We start from the raw sequence: 17,264 nt of genomic DNA, 5'->3' as shown, positions 1-17,264 counted from the left end.
TTGGGGCAGCTCTGCACCTCAGGAAACCATTCCCAAAAACCAGAATAAGTCAGGACATCCAAACGCAGTGGTGCATCAAACAAGGGCCTGTCCCCAATGACTCAGCTCCCTGACACAGAGCTACTGATTGAAAAGACAAAGCATGAAGCAAAAGCAGAGTAGAACGAAGAGGGTTGAAGGCTGTTAATGTGGAGGTGGCTGTAATTTAGGTAACAATCTTACAGAGAAAGCACTGACTCACACAGAGGGCACTGGAAGAGAAAAAGGCTTGAAGAAAAATGTCTTAAAAATCATTTTACTTTAAGCAGAGCAAATGCTAAGAAGCCTCGTGGGCTGTTTTGTTCGCCCAGAATTGGGTGTGGTGCAGTGCAGTGGGAGCTCAGGTGTGCAGAGAGCACAGGACCCTGCCAGGGAGGTGTGACAGACACAAACCCAGCGAGTCACTCCTGAAGGACAGCTCTTGCTGGCAGGAACACTCTGACTCCCATGCTGAGTCCAAGCTGCAGGTGCTTGCAGCCTGTCAGAGCTGATTTTTGGCTGACATCTGCAGAGCTGCCTCCAGTTCCTCACCACAGCCCTCCCGTGATTTCAAGGGATGCAGCACAGGCAGGAGTGAAGGCACAAAAACAGGGGAGTTCCTTTAAGTCAAGAAGTAATTTTTTCCCTTTTCAGTGAAACAAGGAATTTCTTTCCCTGTTCTTGCTCATGATTTATAATGGAAGCTGTGGTTGGTTGATAAAACCCTGCTCCTTCCCTAATATGAAGCAAAAACCTGAGAAATAACAGGACAAACTGTCCAAACGTTTGGTGGCAGGACCTCCTCCTTCTATCTTCTCTCAGAATCACAACTATCTGCCAAGAGGGGCTCTGTTGATTTATTTTATTAACTCAAATGACTGGATCAACAGATTGCTATCACTGCAATGTTCCTAAACAGGAACAGAACTGTTTGCCTCTAACAAATGCTTTAGAGGCTGCACAGCTTCATCCATCCCTACATCAACTGCTGTAACAACATTCTTCACCTCCACACTCCTTTTGAGCAGCCATCAAGGACACTCCTACCTGTAACTCCTCTCTACATCTGGTGCAGCTACACCAGAGATAAATTCCCTTTCTCTGAATTCCCACTGCTCATATCATCAAAAGACTTCATTCCATCAGGAAATGTACATTTTCTGCACATTCAGAGCTCACGAGCCTTAAACTCAGCACACAGGTTAGAACTTTGAGCAAACACAGCTCCTGGAGCTGTGGGAACACAGAGCTGCATCTCTGTGGTGTGTGTGGCTGTCACCTGCTCACACTGTGACCATTCCTGCTTGTAATTAAGGACACAAGATTATTCCACCCCTAATTTTCTGTCAAGCCAGAATATAGTGCTATATTTCTGCAGCTGCTCAGAAGCCTGACTGTACACAGAAAAAGCAAACTTTTCAGGCAGTTTGCTCATCACCATATTTTTATGCTGGGATCGCTGTGATCTGAGAGGCACAAGGCTGTGACAAACTGCACACGGGCTGCCTTGCTCCTGGTGCCTTTAATCACCAGTGCTGTTCTTCAGACCTGGCCCCAGTGTCAGCCAGCCCGAAGGCAAGCAGGGAGCCCACACTGAATAATGGGATCTGCATCCCACACAGGGATTCCAAACCCTGTGCAAGTGTCCACACTCAGGCACAGACCACAGAGCAGCTTTGTTTTGCTTTACTGATTCACTTGGAAGTTAAACATGGCAAAGGCTGATCACTCCAAGCAGTATTACAGCATTTAACTGACCGAGGGTTGGAACTGATGTCTAAGGTCCCTTCCACCCCAAGCCATTCTGTGATTCTGTGATAGTACAGCAAATACAGCTTTAGGGCTTCTAAGATTAGAACACAAGTCCAGCAAAGCCACAACACAGCTCAGAATCACAGGTCTGTTCAAGCAGTACCAGTGTGTTGACCCTAGAAACAAATGAAATTTCAGAGCAGGTAGTCTATGTCCATGCCACTCTGATTTTACAAATGAGATGTCATCTGAACTCCCACACCCGACACAAAACCAACAAAAGCTGTGTCTCACGTGCCCTGGCTGAGCAGCCAGCACTGGGATGGTGTAACTGCACTGCATCCAGCTGGGACTGGGAGATCCAACTGCTGGGCATTGACAACAGCCGGGCCCCAGGCTGGGTCTGGCACGGGAAAGTCTGTCAGGGAGAACCTGAGGAGGCTTGAGAAGACTTTCCATGCCAAATTACACAAGTGTCTGGGCAATCCTGAGCCTCTGCAGAGCAAACTCCTCATCCCACCCACTCACAGACAGCAGCTGCAGATGGAAATCCCTGTGGCTGAAGGCAGCTGAAATGTGAGACAGGGCACAAGTCAGTCCCCCCAGCCTCCAGTGGCTCTGGAGTTTGCTTGGTTAATAGAGACTTTTAAAGCTTTTACATTTCCTAACAGCAAAAGCAAACTACAGATTAAAAACTCCTTGGAAGGACAGTGCCATTTCAACACCCAAGGTTTGGTACCTGATCCCCAGGTGCTTAGGACCTTCTGAAAACCCAGTCTCCATCTCTGTGCTGTGACATTTACAGGGACCAGCAATAAAAACACCACACAATAATCACAGACATGGATGGGTGGCTTGCCCAAGTCAGCAGCACTGGAATTCTCTGAATTCTCTATGTTCTGCCTGATCTGGTTTTAGCCACTGGAAGGAAGGGGATGATGTGAGTAACAGTGCCAGCTGCCTTGGAGGGGGTGCAGCACAAGCTTCCACTGCCATCAGGCGAGCTGTCCATCACCGGCCCGGCCAGCCCTCCTTCCTTCCCATGGTGAGGGAGGAAGGAAACTTCCAGTGGAGCCCCTGTGTCTGCTCCAGCCCCAGCCCAGAGAGCAGGGGAGTCCCCTGACACCAAGGAAGGGACACCCTGCTCGTCCCCTGAGCCACCCTGAGCAGGCTCAGCAGCTCCAGGAACACAGCACTGAGGCTCCTGCCTTCACTCCAGTCCCACTGCCGTGGCTGTGCTGGTGCCTACCTGGAAGCCGTGTTTTCCTCTCCACCATGAGGTCAGCTCCTTTGGTGGCATGTCGATGACAGACACAATGTCCCCCACCTGCAAAAGTTTGACAGCATCAGTCACAGCCAGGAGGAGAGCACTCCTCCAATAACCACAGTCTCAGCACTGCAAAAAACTGCAAAGCTCCGGAGCAGCTGCACATCTGCCTTTGCAAAGCCAAGCTGGGAGGTGGAAGAGCTCCTGGATTATCCAGCACACAGGATACAGCTGTCCCTAAGGAAAAGGGCCCAAAGAGTGGCAGGCTCCCTGGCAAGGGGTACAGAAGGGTTCTGGTCAAGCTGCAGTGACGGTGCCAAACACTTGGGAAAACCTTCTCAAGTAGCTGAACTGATTTTTACTGCCTGCCCCGTCCATGTGTCTGCAGGCACTGAGGTGTCTCCTTGTTCCCTCTCACAGCAAAGAGTGAAGAGCTGCCTCTGTAGCTCACAACCTGCCCCAGATGAGCTGCCCAGGGTTACAAAATGAACAGAGGAGAGGTGGTGTTAAAGCAATGGGATGGAAAATGGCCAAGGACACCAGACAGGTTTTCTAAAGCTTTGCTCATTCCCATCAAAATGTAATACTGCAATAGTTCAAAAGGAAATCAGTATAATCAATACTAAATTTGGCTTGGTTTGAATCAAGCTCTGTGTGGCCTCTATTACAGAAAATGAGAAGGGGCAGAACCTAAATAAATACTGCAGGCAGGTACGGCAAAAATTTGTGCCGGTAATGCCCAACTTTCACCAGACATTTTACACTGATGGATCCCAAAGTGTTTTATAGAAAAGACAATCCCCAGTTTGCAGACAGGGATGAGTGAGACGTGGGGAAGTGATTTGCTCCAGGAAACAGTGAACCAAGAGCAAAGCAATTGTCCATGAAGGAAACTGCTGCCACCACAGGAGCAGAGACACTGAGGATGTTCCTCAGAACTGGGGAGCAAACCCCAGTCAGCTGTTTGTGCAACTGCCTTCCAGAAATGAAGAACAGTAAACATAAAGAGATCATTTGGATTAGGGAACAGGACCCAGCATTGTAAAACCCCTGATCCTGTTCCATGTCAGTTCTGTTGAGGTGTCTCACCGCACACCCTTGAAAACCACACGTGCCTCAGTTTCCCCTCTGCACAGAGCAAGATTTACAAGCAGGGAGTGTCACTTTAGTGCTCTCATGAGCTGACAACCAGCCTGGATCCTGTGCTGCTTGGATTCCAGCTCAGAGCTGCCGTGCCCACACTTGCCTCTGGTTACACAGTTCTTTGGGGTATACTAATAACTGCCTTGACTGGAACATGAACAAACCCCTGGCAGCACCAGACTATCACAGTTATTTTTCCTTCCTGTGCTGCACACCAAGGATCACAAAGCTCCTCAGGACACTGTTTTCCTTCGCATGTTTTATAGAAACAGTACCATTGCACAGGGCAACCAGAGCCCAGACTGCTGCTTTTTGGGCAAAACAAACAACTTCCAGACAGCCAAAAACTTCCCGGGTCTGATCTTCCAGATCTTGGATGGGACGTGGAGCAACCTGGGCTACTGGAAGGTGTCCCTGCCCATGACAGGAGGTGGAGTGGGATGGGTTTTAAGGTCCTTCCCAAGCCAAACCATCCTGAGATTCAGGGATTTGCTCCATAGCAACTCCTGCACTGGATTTGCAGAGCAGTTTTAGCTCATCACCTGCCCTTTAAGTAGCAATCCTTTGCCAGTCTGGTTCTTTACTTCTCATGGGAGCAGAAGCTCTTACAAATGGTTACAGACAGGGACTTGCTCAGAGGAACATGGGTGGTGTAACCTGGGCAAGGAGAAATGACCTTGTGTCCACACACACAGGGACGGTGATCCTGAACAGAAAACACATGGACTCGGCTCAGGGACAGCCCAGAGGAGCTGGCAGGAGCTGGTTAATCAGGAGATACTAATGCCAAGCAAAGCTGTATTTTAAAGATGACTGAGCATCTGCCCATATCCAAATCACTGCAGACCAAATATTTAACTCAATCTTCCAAGCTTCACCTCACAAAACATTGTGGAAGTGTCTGGACATATTCCTGATGGGGACACAGGCCCAGAGACACAGATTACACTCATCTGTAGCTGATAACAAGGAATGCAAGTGCTTTATTTACCTCAAAGGACAGTTCATCTGCTGCTTGAGCAATGTATCTCTTAATGACGTGGGCAGCAGCAATAGCAGGGACGTTAATGGATGATTCCTCATGGACCAGCAGGTGATTCCCCTTGTTATCAATCTGCAACAAAGAGCACAGGAGACTGTGAGGCAGCTGAGGACAAGTGAGGAGGCATTTTAGTGGTGCAGAGACTTCAATTTGATTGAGAGAGACAGCTCAGCCCAGGGCCCCAGGAGAGAGGGCACAGCACAGACAGAACAACTCACTGGGGGGGTTCCAGAAGGTCGGGTGTCCCCATCCACTGAGAAGAGAAATGCTGGGTTAGTGCAGCTTTGTGCACAAACAGTGACACATAGTGAGGATTTGCACCTCCCTGTAACACCAGATCATGGTGGTTTTCCATGGCAACACAGATGTGCTACCAAAATCCTCTACAAGGTGGAATTAATGCTGGAGGTACTGAGGGAAGGGGGAAATGCTGTCAAACCAAAAACTAGTGCTGCTTTCCATTTTCTCCCACCCTTCGACTTATTTTCTTTTTAAGAAAACGTGCACCCCCCCTGCAATCATCAGCCTACTTTCAAACCTCCCAGATTTCTCTGTAAAATTCTGTAGGAATCTCTGTGAGTCACAAAGGTTATTCTATACTGCATGTGCAGCGGGTTTGCTGTGATCTCCAGGCCCACCCTGTTGCTGTAATTCCTACATTTTATTTCTCTCTACAACTTCCTCCCTCCCTTTGCAGCTTTCCAAGATTTTTCTCATCCCAAAGGATTTCAGGGTGAGAAGGGTATCAGTGGGGAAAACTGCAGGAAAACACACTCAATCCTTATCAGAACCATTTAAAAAGGAGCTGCAACAGTCTATTAATAGCTGTTTCTATTCCTGGTGTGCAGTGATGGAAAGGCACACGTCTGCAGCCAGCCTGAGCAGGGACAGCTGGACACTCACCCAGCCCTCTCTGCCCTCCTCCCCAGTGAGGGCTATTGTTTAAAGGCTACAAGACCATCAAACCTGAAAGCAGAGCTGCAGCTGCAGTTCACAACACACAAACTGTGTCACTGCAAGCACAAGGCTGCCTCTGTCTGTAGGGGAGCCAACAGGGGCATGGAATATTTGCTGGGCTTGGAGCTACCACAGGGAAAAACGATTTAAAAAACCCCAAGAGAGTAGGGGAACACCGTAACAGAGACAGCTGAGATTTAGAGATGTGCCACACTTGCAGCATTGCCTTGGCAAAACGGAGAGCAGGAATACGTGAGCTTTGAAATAAGTGAGCCTTCTGCAACCCGTTACTGGGAGATTCAGCCCTGAACTGGGCGTTCCCAGGCAGCCCACTGGGACTGCCACCTCCTCTATTTGTGGATATCAGCAGGACAATATGCTTCTGAGAGACAAAACCCCGGTAACAAGGAAAAAAACTCCCACACTCTTAATGCTGGATCTGATTCTGTGTGTCCTACACCTTCCACGTGCTGGTAACAGGGGAATAGAGCATCCAGGATAGAATTCAGGGACATCAACAGGCCTGGAAAGAGCAGGTGTGTGCCTGCTGCTTTCCCAAGGGCAGGAGACAAGGAACACCCCAGGTTTGTGCTGTACCTCCATCCATGTGAGGGCAGGACCACAGTTGATCTTGTTGCCTGCGATGTTGGAGAGCCGAGCCAGGTAAGCCATCAGCATCTGGGTGACCAGCTGGGACACAAACACACACACAGTGGTTCTGTTAGTGCACCTTCCCCTGAAGAGCCTTCTGCAGGCTTAGGGAGACCAGGAATTACCCACTGCCACAGGCCAGAGTCACAGAAATACATTCCCTTCTGCAAATGAATATATTTCTGTCATTCAAAGAACAGCAAGCTACACACAGAGTTATAATGGTTACACCAAAAAAAAGGGGTAAAGAAGCAGCTCTCTGTGAAAGTAATAGTTATTATTATGATTTTGTAAGATTCATGCAGATTTTCATAACTTCCTTTGTCAAGATACCTTAAATCTAAAGCCTTCCCCTCATCATGGACCTCACATACAAACAACTCGTGTGTCTTAGGGCCACCAAACACATCTGAGAACCACTCAGTGAACGAACACCTGCCTGCCACTTCCACGCTCTTGCAAAGCCTTAAGAATGTGGCAACTCAGACTGACCCCCTGGCCAAAGAGTAACATTTCAAGCAGTAGAAGAGGGGTTTAAAAATACACTTTGCAATGTCCCTTCTGTAGCAGTAAACTGGTTTTTATTACAGAGAAGCCACTGAGGTCTTTCCAAAGCCTCACAGTGACACTGGTATAAAGCAGCATTGTAGCCCAGAATCTGCAGGACTGTTTAAAACATTGTTCTCCTCAACCATCTGTTCCGATGTGGCCAATTCAAAATAAAAAATATATGATGAGACACCCCACAGCTGCAGAGTTACATTTCACAGAGCAGCAGAGTTGTTCAGCATCTTCACCTCCTCTGTGCTTGTGGACAGAATGCAGATTTTCAGACTCAAGCTCTAAAGTCCAGTTAAATCAGTAGTACAAATTAGGATGCAAGAGATAGGAATGCCTAAAATATAATCAAAAATAAACCAGGAATTAATTGTCCTGAGTATTGCTGCTTCTGCTGAATTTAAACTCTAAATCCTCCTCAGAAATACCCTGTGTGAAGCCAAAGCAAGTGATAAATCAGTCTCTCTGCTGAGTGATGGGGCTGCATGATCAGCTCCTAATATTCCATGGCAAACACCCTGTAAAATTCCAGGGGGTACTAATTCCAGTGTCCACATCCTCCAAAACGATGCAGCCAAGATGCACCTGCTGCCTTCCAGGAGATTTTTTCTGGACATGAATAGATATTTCAATTATCAGCAGTGAGAAGCTGAGGTAATTCCAGCTCATCGTACTCCAGGTGAAGACAGTAAGCCAAGAAACGAAAAGGATCTCTTTGGGAAAAAAAAACCTCATTGAGGAAAAAGAGCTTTTTAAAGACCATTTAAATAACACACTAATGCAAATGCTCTTCAAAAACACTTCAGGAGCATTCAGTTTAAAATGGAAGTTTAGCTCTCCAAATGGGATTGCTCTTGCAGTGCTGCAGCCTTAGACAGCATGATTTCCTGGGAATGATGAGCTGGTAACACTAAGCCAGGAAATACCCACAGCATGGACAAAGTTTCCAAAGACAAAACCAAATTCACACTTAAAGTATCAAAGGACAGCTGCTTTCTTGATCCAGATTCAGAAGCATAATTAATTGGTCTGAACCTGCAGGACATTTTCCCCTCAATCACTGACATTAGGCGTGGAAAACACTGACTTCATTCGCGGTAGCCAATTTTCAAATGTAACCCAGGCTGCGTTAACACCACTCTGTGCTAGAATTACATGGAATTGCTGAGGCTGGAAAAGATCTTTAAGTCCACCATTAAACTCTGTGCCCACGTGCCACATCCACACCCTTTTGAACACTTCAGGGATGGTGACTCCGCCAGTGCCCTGGGCAGCCCCTTCCAATGCTCGGCAGCCCTTTCCAGGAAGACATTGTCCCTGATACCCAACTGAACCTCCCCTGGAGGTCATTCCTTGGACAAACCCCACTCCCTGCATGGTGCCTGTGCTCTGAGTTACCTCGGGGCTGTCCTTCAGGGCATCGGAGCGGGGCAGCTCTGCCAGCTGGGAGAAGCGGCGGTCGTAGATGCACAGGTGGAGGTGTTTGTCCAGCACCCGGAAATCCTCATAGCTCCTCTTCACGATCCAGCTCCTGCCCTGCACACACAGACACAGCCACACTGTCAGCAGCTCCTCACAGCACAGGTTAGCAAAGGGAAATCTGAGCACATACAGCACTTTCTCCTCGAAACACCTGAAAGTGATCGAAGTGCCTGAGTAAGATCTTCATGTTTTAATTTGCAGGTAACATTTTCATGTTTTAATTTGCAGCAGCCATTCATGCTCAAACCAGCTGTTAGTGGTCCTGGTTTAATTATTTAACCATGGGTTTGGATGCGGCCCAGCATCACGAGACCCATCCAGAGCTTTAACTTCCACCTGTCTTACAAGGATTTTGTAGCATTTTCCTACACAAGGTGTCCCTGCACAAATGTAAATCACCAAGTGGTTGTATAAACAGTGTGAAATTAGATTCCAAACAGATTGAAGCATATAAACCCAGAGATCTGAAGGCAGGATTGAAGCTTGCAAAATTTCTGCCAGGTGCCCCAGGCAAACCTTCAGCTGAATGAAGAAAACAATCCATGATGAACAACTCTAGCTGCAGATTTATTCTTGAGTGCATATCATTTCCCCAATTAAAATATAGGTAAGATACAGACAGCTCCAGGGGACAAGGAAGGGACCGTGGCAGCACAGAATAATTTGCTTTGTGAAGCTTTTAATATCTAATGATGACTTTTAAATGCTCCATGGCCTATTATGATCAATAAAAAACATTGTAATAATGCAGCAGTTTACAGGTCAAAGTGCTTTATGAAGAGTCATTAATCACAGGATCCCTGAGTGCTTTGGGATGGAAGGGAACTTAAAGCCCATCCAGTGCCACCCCTGCCATGGGCAGGGACACCTCCCACTGTCCCAGGTTGCTCCAAGCCCCGTCCAACCTGGCCTTGGACACTGCCAGGGATGTGGAAGGAATCAGGGAATTTGATTGCTCCAGGTTACATGGGCACTCAGAGGCAGGGCCAAGGATTAGAAGTGACACAGGGATGCCTGGAAGTGGAGCAGAAAGCAGGGGATGGGGTGTAGGAGGAGACACAGCAGGAACAGAGCTGTAAATGGTGACCTGCTGTGCATGGCTGGTGGGGCTCTGCCAGGTGCCCTCTCCCCTGGGATACAAAAGGCATGACCTACTCTGAATTCTCAGTCATAATTCCTCTACACTGACTTCTTTATCAGCAAAGTTCTAAGCATCAGTTTTATGTTAATATCCAAAGCCTGTGAGGCAGTTGCAGATATAAACCCTCCAATCCAGCTACATTCTGTCCCAATGATTTAAGACAACTCCACACTGTGACTGTGCCCATAAACTCTGCTTTCAGCTCATGAGAAATCACCATATTTCACAATCCTACAAAGAGGCACCTACACAGGATAAATGCTTTGGAATTTCCACATTATGTCATTTCAGTTTTTGTCTAAAGGAGAAAAATAAAACCAGGAGTGCAAGGCTAATTCTGTTCAGGGAGCTGTAAGCCTTCCCCATTTCTCCATCTTTTGCAGTTAAGGGATTCTTGCTCTGTCACTGAGCTGCCAGTGTGACCTTCAAGGTTTAGTCACCATCATAGGGAAGAGCAGCCTGAGAAATCCCTGTGATCCTGGACCTGCCTCTGTCACCAAACCACTGAACCAGGCATTTCATTCCTGCGTGACCACCCAAACAACAAAACGATCCTAAACCTGTCACCAATTCCATTGTATTTCAGTTCCAAAGGCTGGCCTGTAACTGTGCAGTCTGGCTGCCACGAACGAGGGCAGTAAGAGTTAAATGCACCCGGGAAGCAGAGCTGGGCCAGCCCCTGCTGTGCCAGGGTGTGCAGGATCAGCCGGGTGAGCCAGTCCCACACCATGCCAGTCACGGGGCTGACAACAGCAGGAAAAGGTGATGGATGAGCAGGGACAGCTTACCCCACACCAGCAGCAGTGTCTCTGGCCCCACGGGAGGCTCCTGGAGCAAGGGCAGGCAGCAGAGCCGGAGCGCGGGAAGGGAACCGGGATCCTCGGCTCCTGCACCTCCGAACTGCAGCTCGCAGCTGCTAAGCAACCAGCAGAGCTATCCCTGAGCTCTCCCTGAGCTCTCCCTGAGCTCTCCCTGAGCTATCCCTGAGCTGTCCCAGAGCAGCCCAGGCTCCAGGAGAGGGATGGTGCAGGTGCCTGGAGGCCAGAACCTCATTACCATTCCCAGGTCACTCAGCCTGGGATTGTGGACGTCAGGCTCTTGTGTGAAAGGATCACAGGATATTTCATGGCATCATGGAATACCCTGAGTCGGACCCACAAGGATCATCAGTCCAACCCCTGGCCCTGCACAGACACCCCAACAACCCCAGCCTGGGCACCCCTGGCAGAGCTGTCCAAACGCTCCTGCAGCTCTGGCAGCCTCGGGGCCGGGACCATTCCCTGGGGAGCCTGGGCAGTGCCCGGCACCCTCAGGAGTAGAACCTTTCCTGGTACCCAGCCTGATCCTGCCCTGGCACAGCTTCAGCTGTTCCCCAGGTTCTGTCACTTCTCTCAGAAGAACTCACCACCTGCCCCTCCACCTTCTGCAACAGGGCTGCCAATTCCCGTCTCAGAGTGACCGCGCACAGGCTGCGCTGGCACAGAGCAGCACATTCCATAACACACATTTTCACCCAGCAGAATGTTATTCCAACGCCAAGGGGAGTATTTACCAATATTCTACCATTTTAAGCCTGCCATAACTCATTTCAGAAAGCACCCATGCTTTAGGTTGGACTTGAAGTTCTATTAAGCAAAGTATTTTGCAGATTGGGACCCTGAGTGACAAATTTTTAAGCCACATTTACATGGGATGCAATTAACTTCACAGGAAGGAATTGCTGCAGCAATCGAGGAAGGAACTGGACAATATTTAGTGCTTCCCCTCAGATCCCCAGCACAAATCACAGGAAAGCAAAGCCTGGATTCTCCCCACCAGACTCCCAGAGAGGCACAGCCAAAGCAGCAGCAGCAACAGTGGCCTCATCCCAGACCCGAAGTACTACCAAGGTTTCCCTACACCCATACAAAAATTGTACATCCTGCCCCCATTTCCTGCAAATTCTCAAGTGCCAGAAAGGTTTGGCAAAAGGATTCTTTTTTAGTTTAGAGAATTAATAAAATATTAAACACAAGTAAGTGCCTGTTAAGTTGGTCTCATGTTGTCAGTTGTGTTTTATAGCAAAGCTCAACATTCCTGGTGCTTCAGGCACTCACCATCCATATGGCAAAAATGTCTTCTTCACATTTTCAATGACTTCCATAAACTGTTGCTCAAATAAATTTTTGATCAGCCTCTCATTTTCTAATTCAATAATTACTTTTCCTTAATTATTAATGGTCCTGATTCACAGAACCACGAGCTTAAATCACATTCTCTTCAGTGGGACATAAGAAAGAGGTGAAGTTAAGCACAAAGTGATTTTCCAGATTCAGACCTTCAATTACAAACCTGGGTGTGACAAAGTTCTTTAAAATAAAAAATCAAGTATCAAGTGAAGATTTCAAAAATGCCATTAAATAGTTTCAGGATATTTAAAAGGAAAAATTGACCACTGACTTAAAAATAAGTTCCCTTGAAAAAAAATCACTCTATTTTTTGAAATTTCTTTTTACAGAAATGTTCACAACGAAAAGCATCATGACAAATCTGGAATTTCTCACAGAATGGAAAATCTGGTCTCATCCCTCCTCTTTTTCCAGCCTGATCTGTTCTCCCTTACTCCGCTGGGTCGGATTGAATGTATGACGAGAGCCTGGTGAGATTTCAGCCTCTGCACAGAGCTGCTGATTTTTTCCCGATTATCAAAGCAAGGAGAAATGTCATGCTAAAGAAATGACTGGAGATCACTGAACTGATGATTTAATTTCCAGTGAGCCAGAGATTTGAACCCTCCATCAGTGGCACCATCACTGAGAGATCACGGATCAGAGACGCTCCCGGGCTTCACTTGGCACGGGAGGAGATGGGGAGGGACAGGGATCCAGAGCCAGCTCCACAAGGAGTATTTTTAGCTCTGCCGATCAAATGGCCTGAGGAGGATGATGAGCAGCCACAGCCTGGAGTGGTTTCCTACTCCCTTAAGCTCAGTTCAATCCTGTGGCACTTGGGAAGAGCAGCAGTGTCCCTTCCCATTCCCACTCTTCCCAACCCATCCCGATTCCTGCAGCTCTGGGGCGGCTTCATTACCAACAGACAGACATTACCCACTGCAAATCTGAGAGGAAGAGACTTTAAACCATTCCCTGCATTTTCCTTCCCAGAGTCAGAACCTCACTTTGCTCCACCATCTCTTAAATGCTTCAATTATCAGTACAAAACCCGTGCTCGTTTCTAAGTGGGGCTCCTCTAAATCCAGGCCAGTTCCATACACGAGTATCTGTCTGTGGGTTTAACTGTTTCCACTCGGCACCTGGCAGCAGTAACTCTTCCTGCTGTGCCCTGGGCAGCACTCAGAGCACCCAGCCTGCAAGAGAGGTCCAGCTGCTGCCAGGATTTGTGGTACCATCCATTCACAAAACTGACATGCTGAATTTTTTTATTAAAGATTTACAGATCTCCTTGCTATGTAAAAAAAACTTCTGTTTGCAGCTGGATCTGTCTCCATGTCAGCAGACAGCACCCCATCCTGCCCACCAATCCCTGTCCAAGCCAGCCAGGCTGCCACTGAGTTCTGGCACACACAACCTTCCTGTCCCACAGTCCGACTAGGTTTGCTCTACAGCACTTAGGATTTATTTATTTTAAGACAGGGATAGACCTTTCTCTTCTGGTTCAAATGCTTATTTCCTCAGAGAGAACACATGGATGCTCTCCTGAACCTTGCAGCCCACATGGAGAGCGACAGCAGAAAATGAGATGAAAGTATGAGGCAAAAGTCACTTCAGTTTGACCCTTCAGTAAGAAAACACCACGGATTAAATAGCTGGAAAAGCAGCAGCATCCAGCAGGAGAGGTTAACTCTGCCATGGGTGACTCTTACAGCTGTCTGGGGCTCGGGCTCTGTATGTTATTCCAGCCTGACCCTTCAGCCCTTTCCTGTTTCAAGTCACAGTGGAAAATGGTTTAGAGATTTAGTCAAAACAGAAAGCAAGATGGATAAAATCCATCCCAGGGACTTCACCCAGGAAGTGTTTTTAGCTGGTGCCTTAGGTCACTTTATCTACACTTAGATCTGTTTACCAAAGTGATTCCATGACTTCTAGTGTGTTATTTAACTTGAAGAAAATTACAAATCTTTAAAACGCAAAGCGAGTTTGCACTAAGGCAACATAAAAGTACTTTATTTCTGAATGAAATGCTAAAACTTCAGCACTCCACCTGGAATCACAGGACATGGAGACAAGGGAGGAACGAGCACAAGATGGAGGCAATATACAAATGGACAGAGCAGAAGGCAGAGGAGAAAATTTGGTATATTTATGTGGTGAACCCTTATTAGCCTTATTCCCCAGCAGAAATTAATCTCTCAGCATTAATTATCAGTTTATTATCAATTAATTGCAGTCACTAGGAAAAAAAGAGGTATTAATGGAAACCACTGCAGATTTTCTCCCCTAAAAATTAGACTTCCTTGTGCTGCTGGATTCCATTTACACATAGGAGCCCCCAAAAGCGCACGTGGGGACACAGGGCTGGGTCTGAGTGACAGCAGTGTCATCCCTGTCTGCCCTGTTTGGGAAATCACCCCCTCAGGTGTGTGTGGCTCTCTGGGGGAGAAGGTGACACAGGCCATGAGCTCCAGTGGTTCCTGTGTCCCTCAGAGGAGCTTTGCCAAGAGTAAACACTTGGCTCAGGCTTTGGGGGTGAGTGCTTTTGTACAGGTACACAGGAGTAAGAGCCCAGCAAGACAACCCAACACAAGCAGAGTGTCTGAAACCCTAAGAGCCATTTTTCCTCCCAGAACCAGCCCATTTCTGAATGGCAGCCTGGCAGACCTTGAACTCAACCCAGGACTGACAGCCATCACCATGTGAGTGACATCTCTGCTCTCCTGACAGGCTGCAATTTAAACACTTCCATATCCATCATCTCTTTAGCAGAATTCCACCATGGAGCAGCAGGTCAGGGGTGAGGGGAGGGTGGGCACAGCGTGGGGGGCTGCTTTTCTGCACTTCAGAAAATCACAGTCGTGACACAACAAGAGCTTGGAGCCACAAATGAAACCCTTCAGAGCCACAGAGCACAGCTCAGGGAGCTGAAATTCCACCACCCTCCAGGCAGCAGGGCAGTGAGGGGGTGTATGTACAGCTAAAAATGGATGCATGGACACTGCAGGCATTAAATACAGCTCCCTCCTTACCCCACAGCCCAAACGTGCCATAAACTGCTCTGCACCTCACCGCAGAGAGAAACACAGATCCGTCAGAGCCTGTAGCCACCAACGGCCTTTAGAGCAAAACAAACAAAAAAACCTTTGAAAATTTCTTGCCTGAGGTTATTAAAACAAAATAAAAGAAAATCACAGAATCCCAGGATGGCTTGGGTTCGGAGGAACCTTAAAGCCCATCCAGTCCCCCCCTGCCATGGACAGGGACACCTCCCACTGTCCCAGGCTGCTCCCAGCCCCAATGTCCAGCCTGGCCTTGGGCACTGCCAGGGATCCAGGGGCAGCCCCAGATGCTCTGGGCACCCTGTGCCAGGGCCTGCCCACCCTCACAGGGAACAATTCCTGCCCAATATCCCATCTAATCCTTCATTCTGGCAGTGGGAAGCCATATCCCCCTTTTTTCCTATTTACAAGAACTTTCCAAATTCCTTGCCTGAGCTCACCTACAGCATCAGCAGCTTTGGCAGATAGAGATCTCCATTTTCTTAAGTCTCATTTCTCAGGCAGATTATGGAAGCAAACAGCTGACTTGTGTGTATATATATATACAGTTGGCCAGAGCACAGAAGCACATTTTTGTAAAAACAAACTACGAAGGAGAAAAGAGGCTTTTTGTAGGTCCAAACCCAAAAAACTTTATTTGAAAACCCCCCATGATCCTGTCAGGGCTGCTGTGCCACAGACCAGACATCCTTCACCTCATTTACGAACAAGAGTCACTCAGGAGCACAGCAATAATGAAACGCTGCTGTGTCTGACTCTGCTCCCTTCCCGCCCCGCTCATCCTGACACCCCGGAACGAAGCAACACTCCCAGTGTTTGGAAAACATCACTAACAGGGTAAGAAATGCCTCTGGGCAAGGTTATAGGTAAAAACCATGAGTATTTCCAGGGAAAACACTGGCAAGCAGGGGTGTTAGAGATGTACCTGATCAAGCCTCAAGTACAGAGGTTGGAAGGGTGAAACATTATTTAGAAAGCACAAGAAACAGACGCAGCCTTGGGGAGGTTTTGTGAACAAAGATGGAACCAAAATGGAGAAATCAGCTGCTTTTCTGGCAGCTGCAGCCATCAGTTTTAAGAAGAAAGAGTGAAAAGTGGTGCCAAGACCCAGGAGATGAAATATTTAAGACAGACCATCTTCACTGTCTTATATCCCTGACGGGGACTTTTAAAAGCGTAAACCACGTTTGAAATAAAGGCACAGTTTTAAACCCACGGATGAGTTAAAAATGCACTATTTGGAAACAGAAAGTCCTTCCTAATCTGTCAAAACCTGAGCCCTTGGTGGCAAACCTGCTCTACAGTCTTGGAAAATACAGTCTGTGTTTATTTCTGATGCCTCCGTCCCCCAGCCTGTGGCACATCCTCAGTGTGACACAACTCAGAGTGACAACACCTGCTCTGTGGATTTTAACAAACTTGGGGCCCAAACCTGCTCTGTAACTCTGGGAAAGCCCCAGGAATTTAAGGAACAAGCTCAAATCAGGTTCCCCCTGAGAATTCTGTGACTGACTCCTCTAAACAAAACCTATTTTTAATGTAACATCCAGTTGGGCAAAGCACCTCTAGCTACTGAGTGCAACAGTGGCACTCTCAGCCTTCTTATACCCAAACAACTCAATTACAAATTATCTTCAGAGTATCAGTTTAATAATCCACGTGCACTCAGAATAACTGGTAGGAGAGAACTTTGGGAAACTGCTGGGATTGTGTATTTTGCCACTTGGCTCTGTGCCAGTAAATATTTGCTACAAACAGTGAAAATGATGCATATTTGATTTACCACTGAAGTACCTTTAGGACAAGATGCCCTAAGGAGGGTTAGGTTGGATATTAAGTTAAAATTTTTTTTAATGGAAAAGGTTGTCAAACCCTGGCAGAGGCTGCCCAGAGCAGTGGTGGGTGGAGTCACATTCCCTGGAAGAGTTAAAAAAATCCATGTTGATGTGGCACTTGGGGACATGGATTGGTGGTGGGTTGGCAGTGCTGTGGCAAAGGTTAAACTCCATGATTTTGGAGGTCTTTTCCACCCTAAATGACT

At 47.6% G+C, this 17,264-nt stretch overlaps 1 protein-coding gene across 6 annotated transcripts in view; it reads right to left on the bottom strand.

Moving 5' to 3' along the window:
• Positions 1 to 17,264, bottom strand: part of ARHGAP32 (Rho GTPase activating protein 32) — a 239,011-nt gene that overhangs the window by 69,389 nt on the left and 152,358 nt on the right. For all 6 annotated transcript variants that reach the window (XM_032133853.1, XM_032133850.1, XM_032133852.1 and 3 more), the window contains 4 exons: positions 8,787 to 8,924; positions 6,777 to 6,869; positions 5,172 to 5,294; positions 3,020 to 3,097 (listed from right to left, as the gene is read on the bottom strand). In XM_032133853.1, coding sequence (XP_031989744.1) covers positions 3,020 to 3,097; positions 5,172 to 5,294; positions 6,777 to 6,869; positions 8,787 to 8,924 — 432 coding nt within the window. The remainder of the gene's footprint in view (positions 1 to 3,019; positions 3,098 to 5,171; positions 5,295 to 6,776; positions 6,870 to 8,786; positions 8,925 to 17,264) is intronic.

Source organism: Corvus moneduloides, chromosome 25 (assembly GCF_009650955.1).
Source record: "Corvus moneduloides isolate bCorMon1 chromosome 25, bCorMon1.pri, whole genome shotgun sequence".
Taxonomy (NCBI): domain Eukaryota; kingdom Metazoa; phylum Chordata; class Aves; order Passeriformes; family Corvidae; genus Corvus; species Corvus moneduloides.
This window is presented reverse-complemented; position numbering and strand designations above follow the sequence as displayed.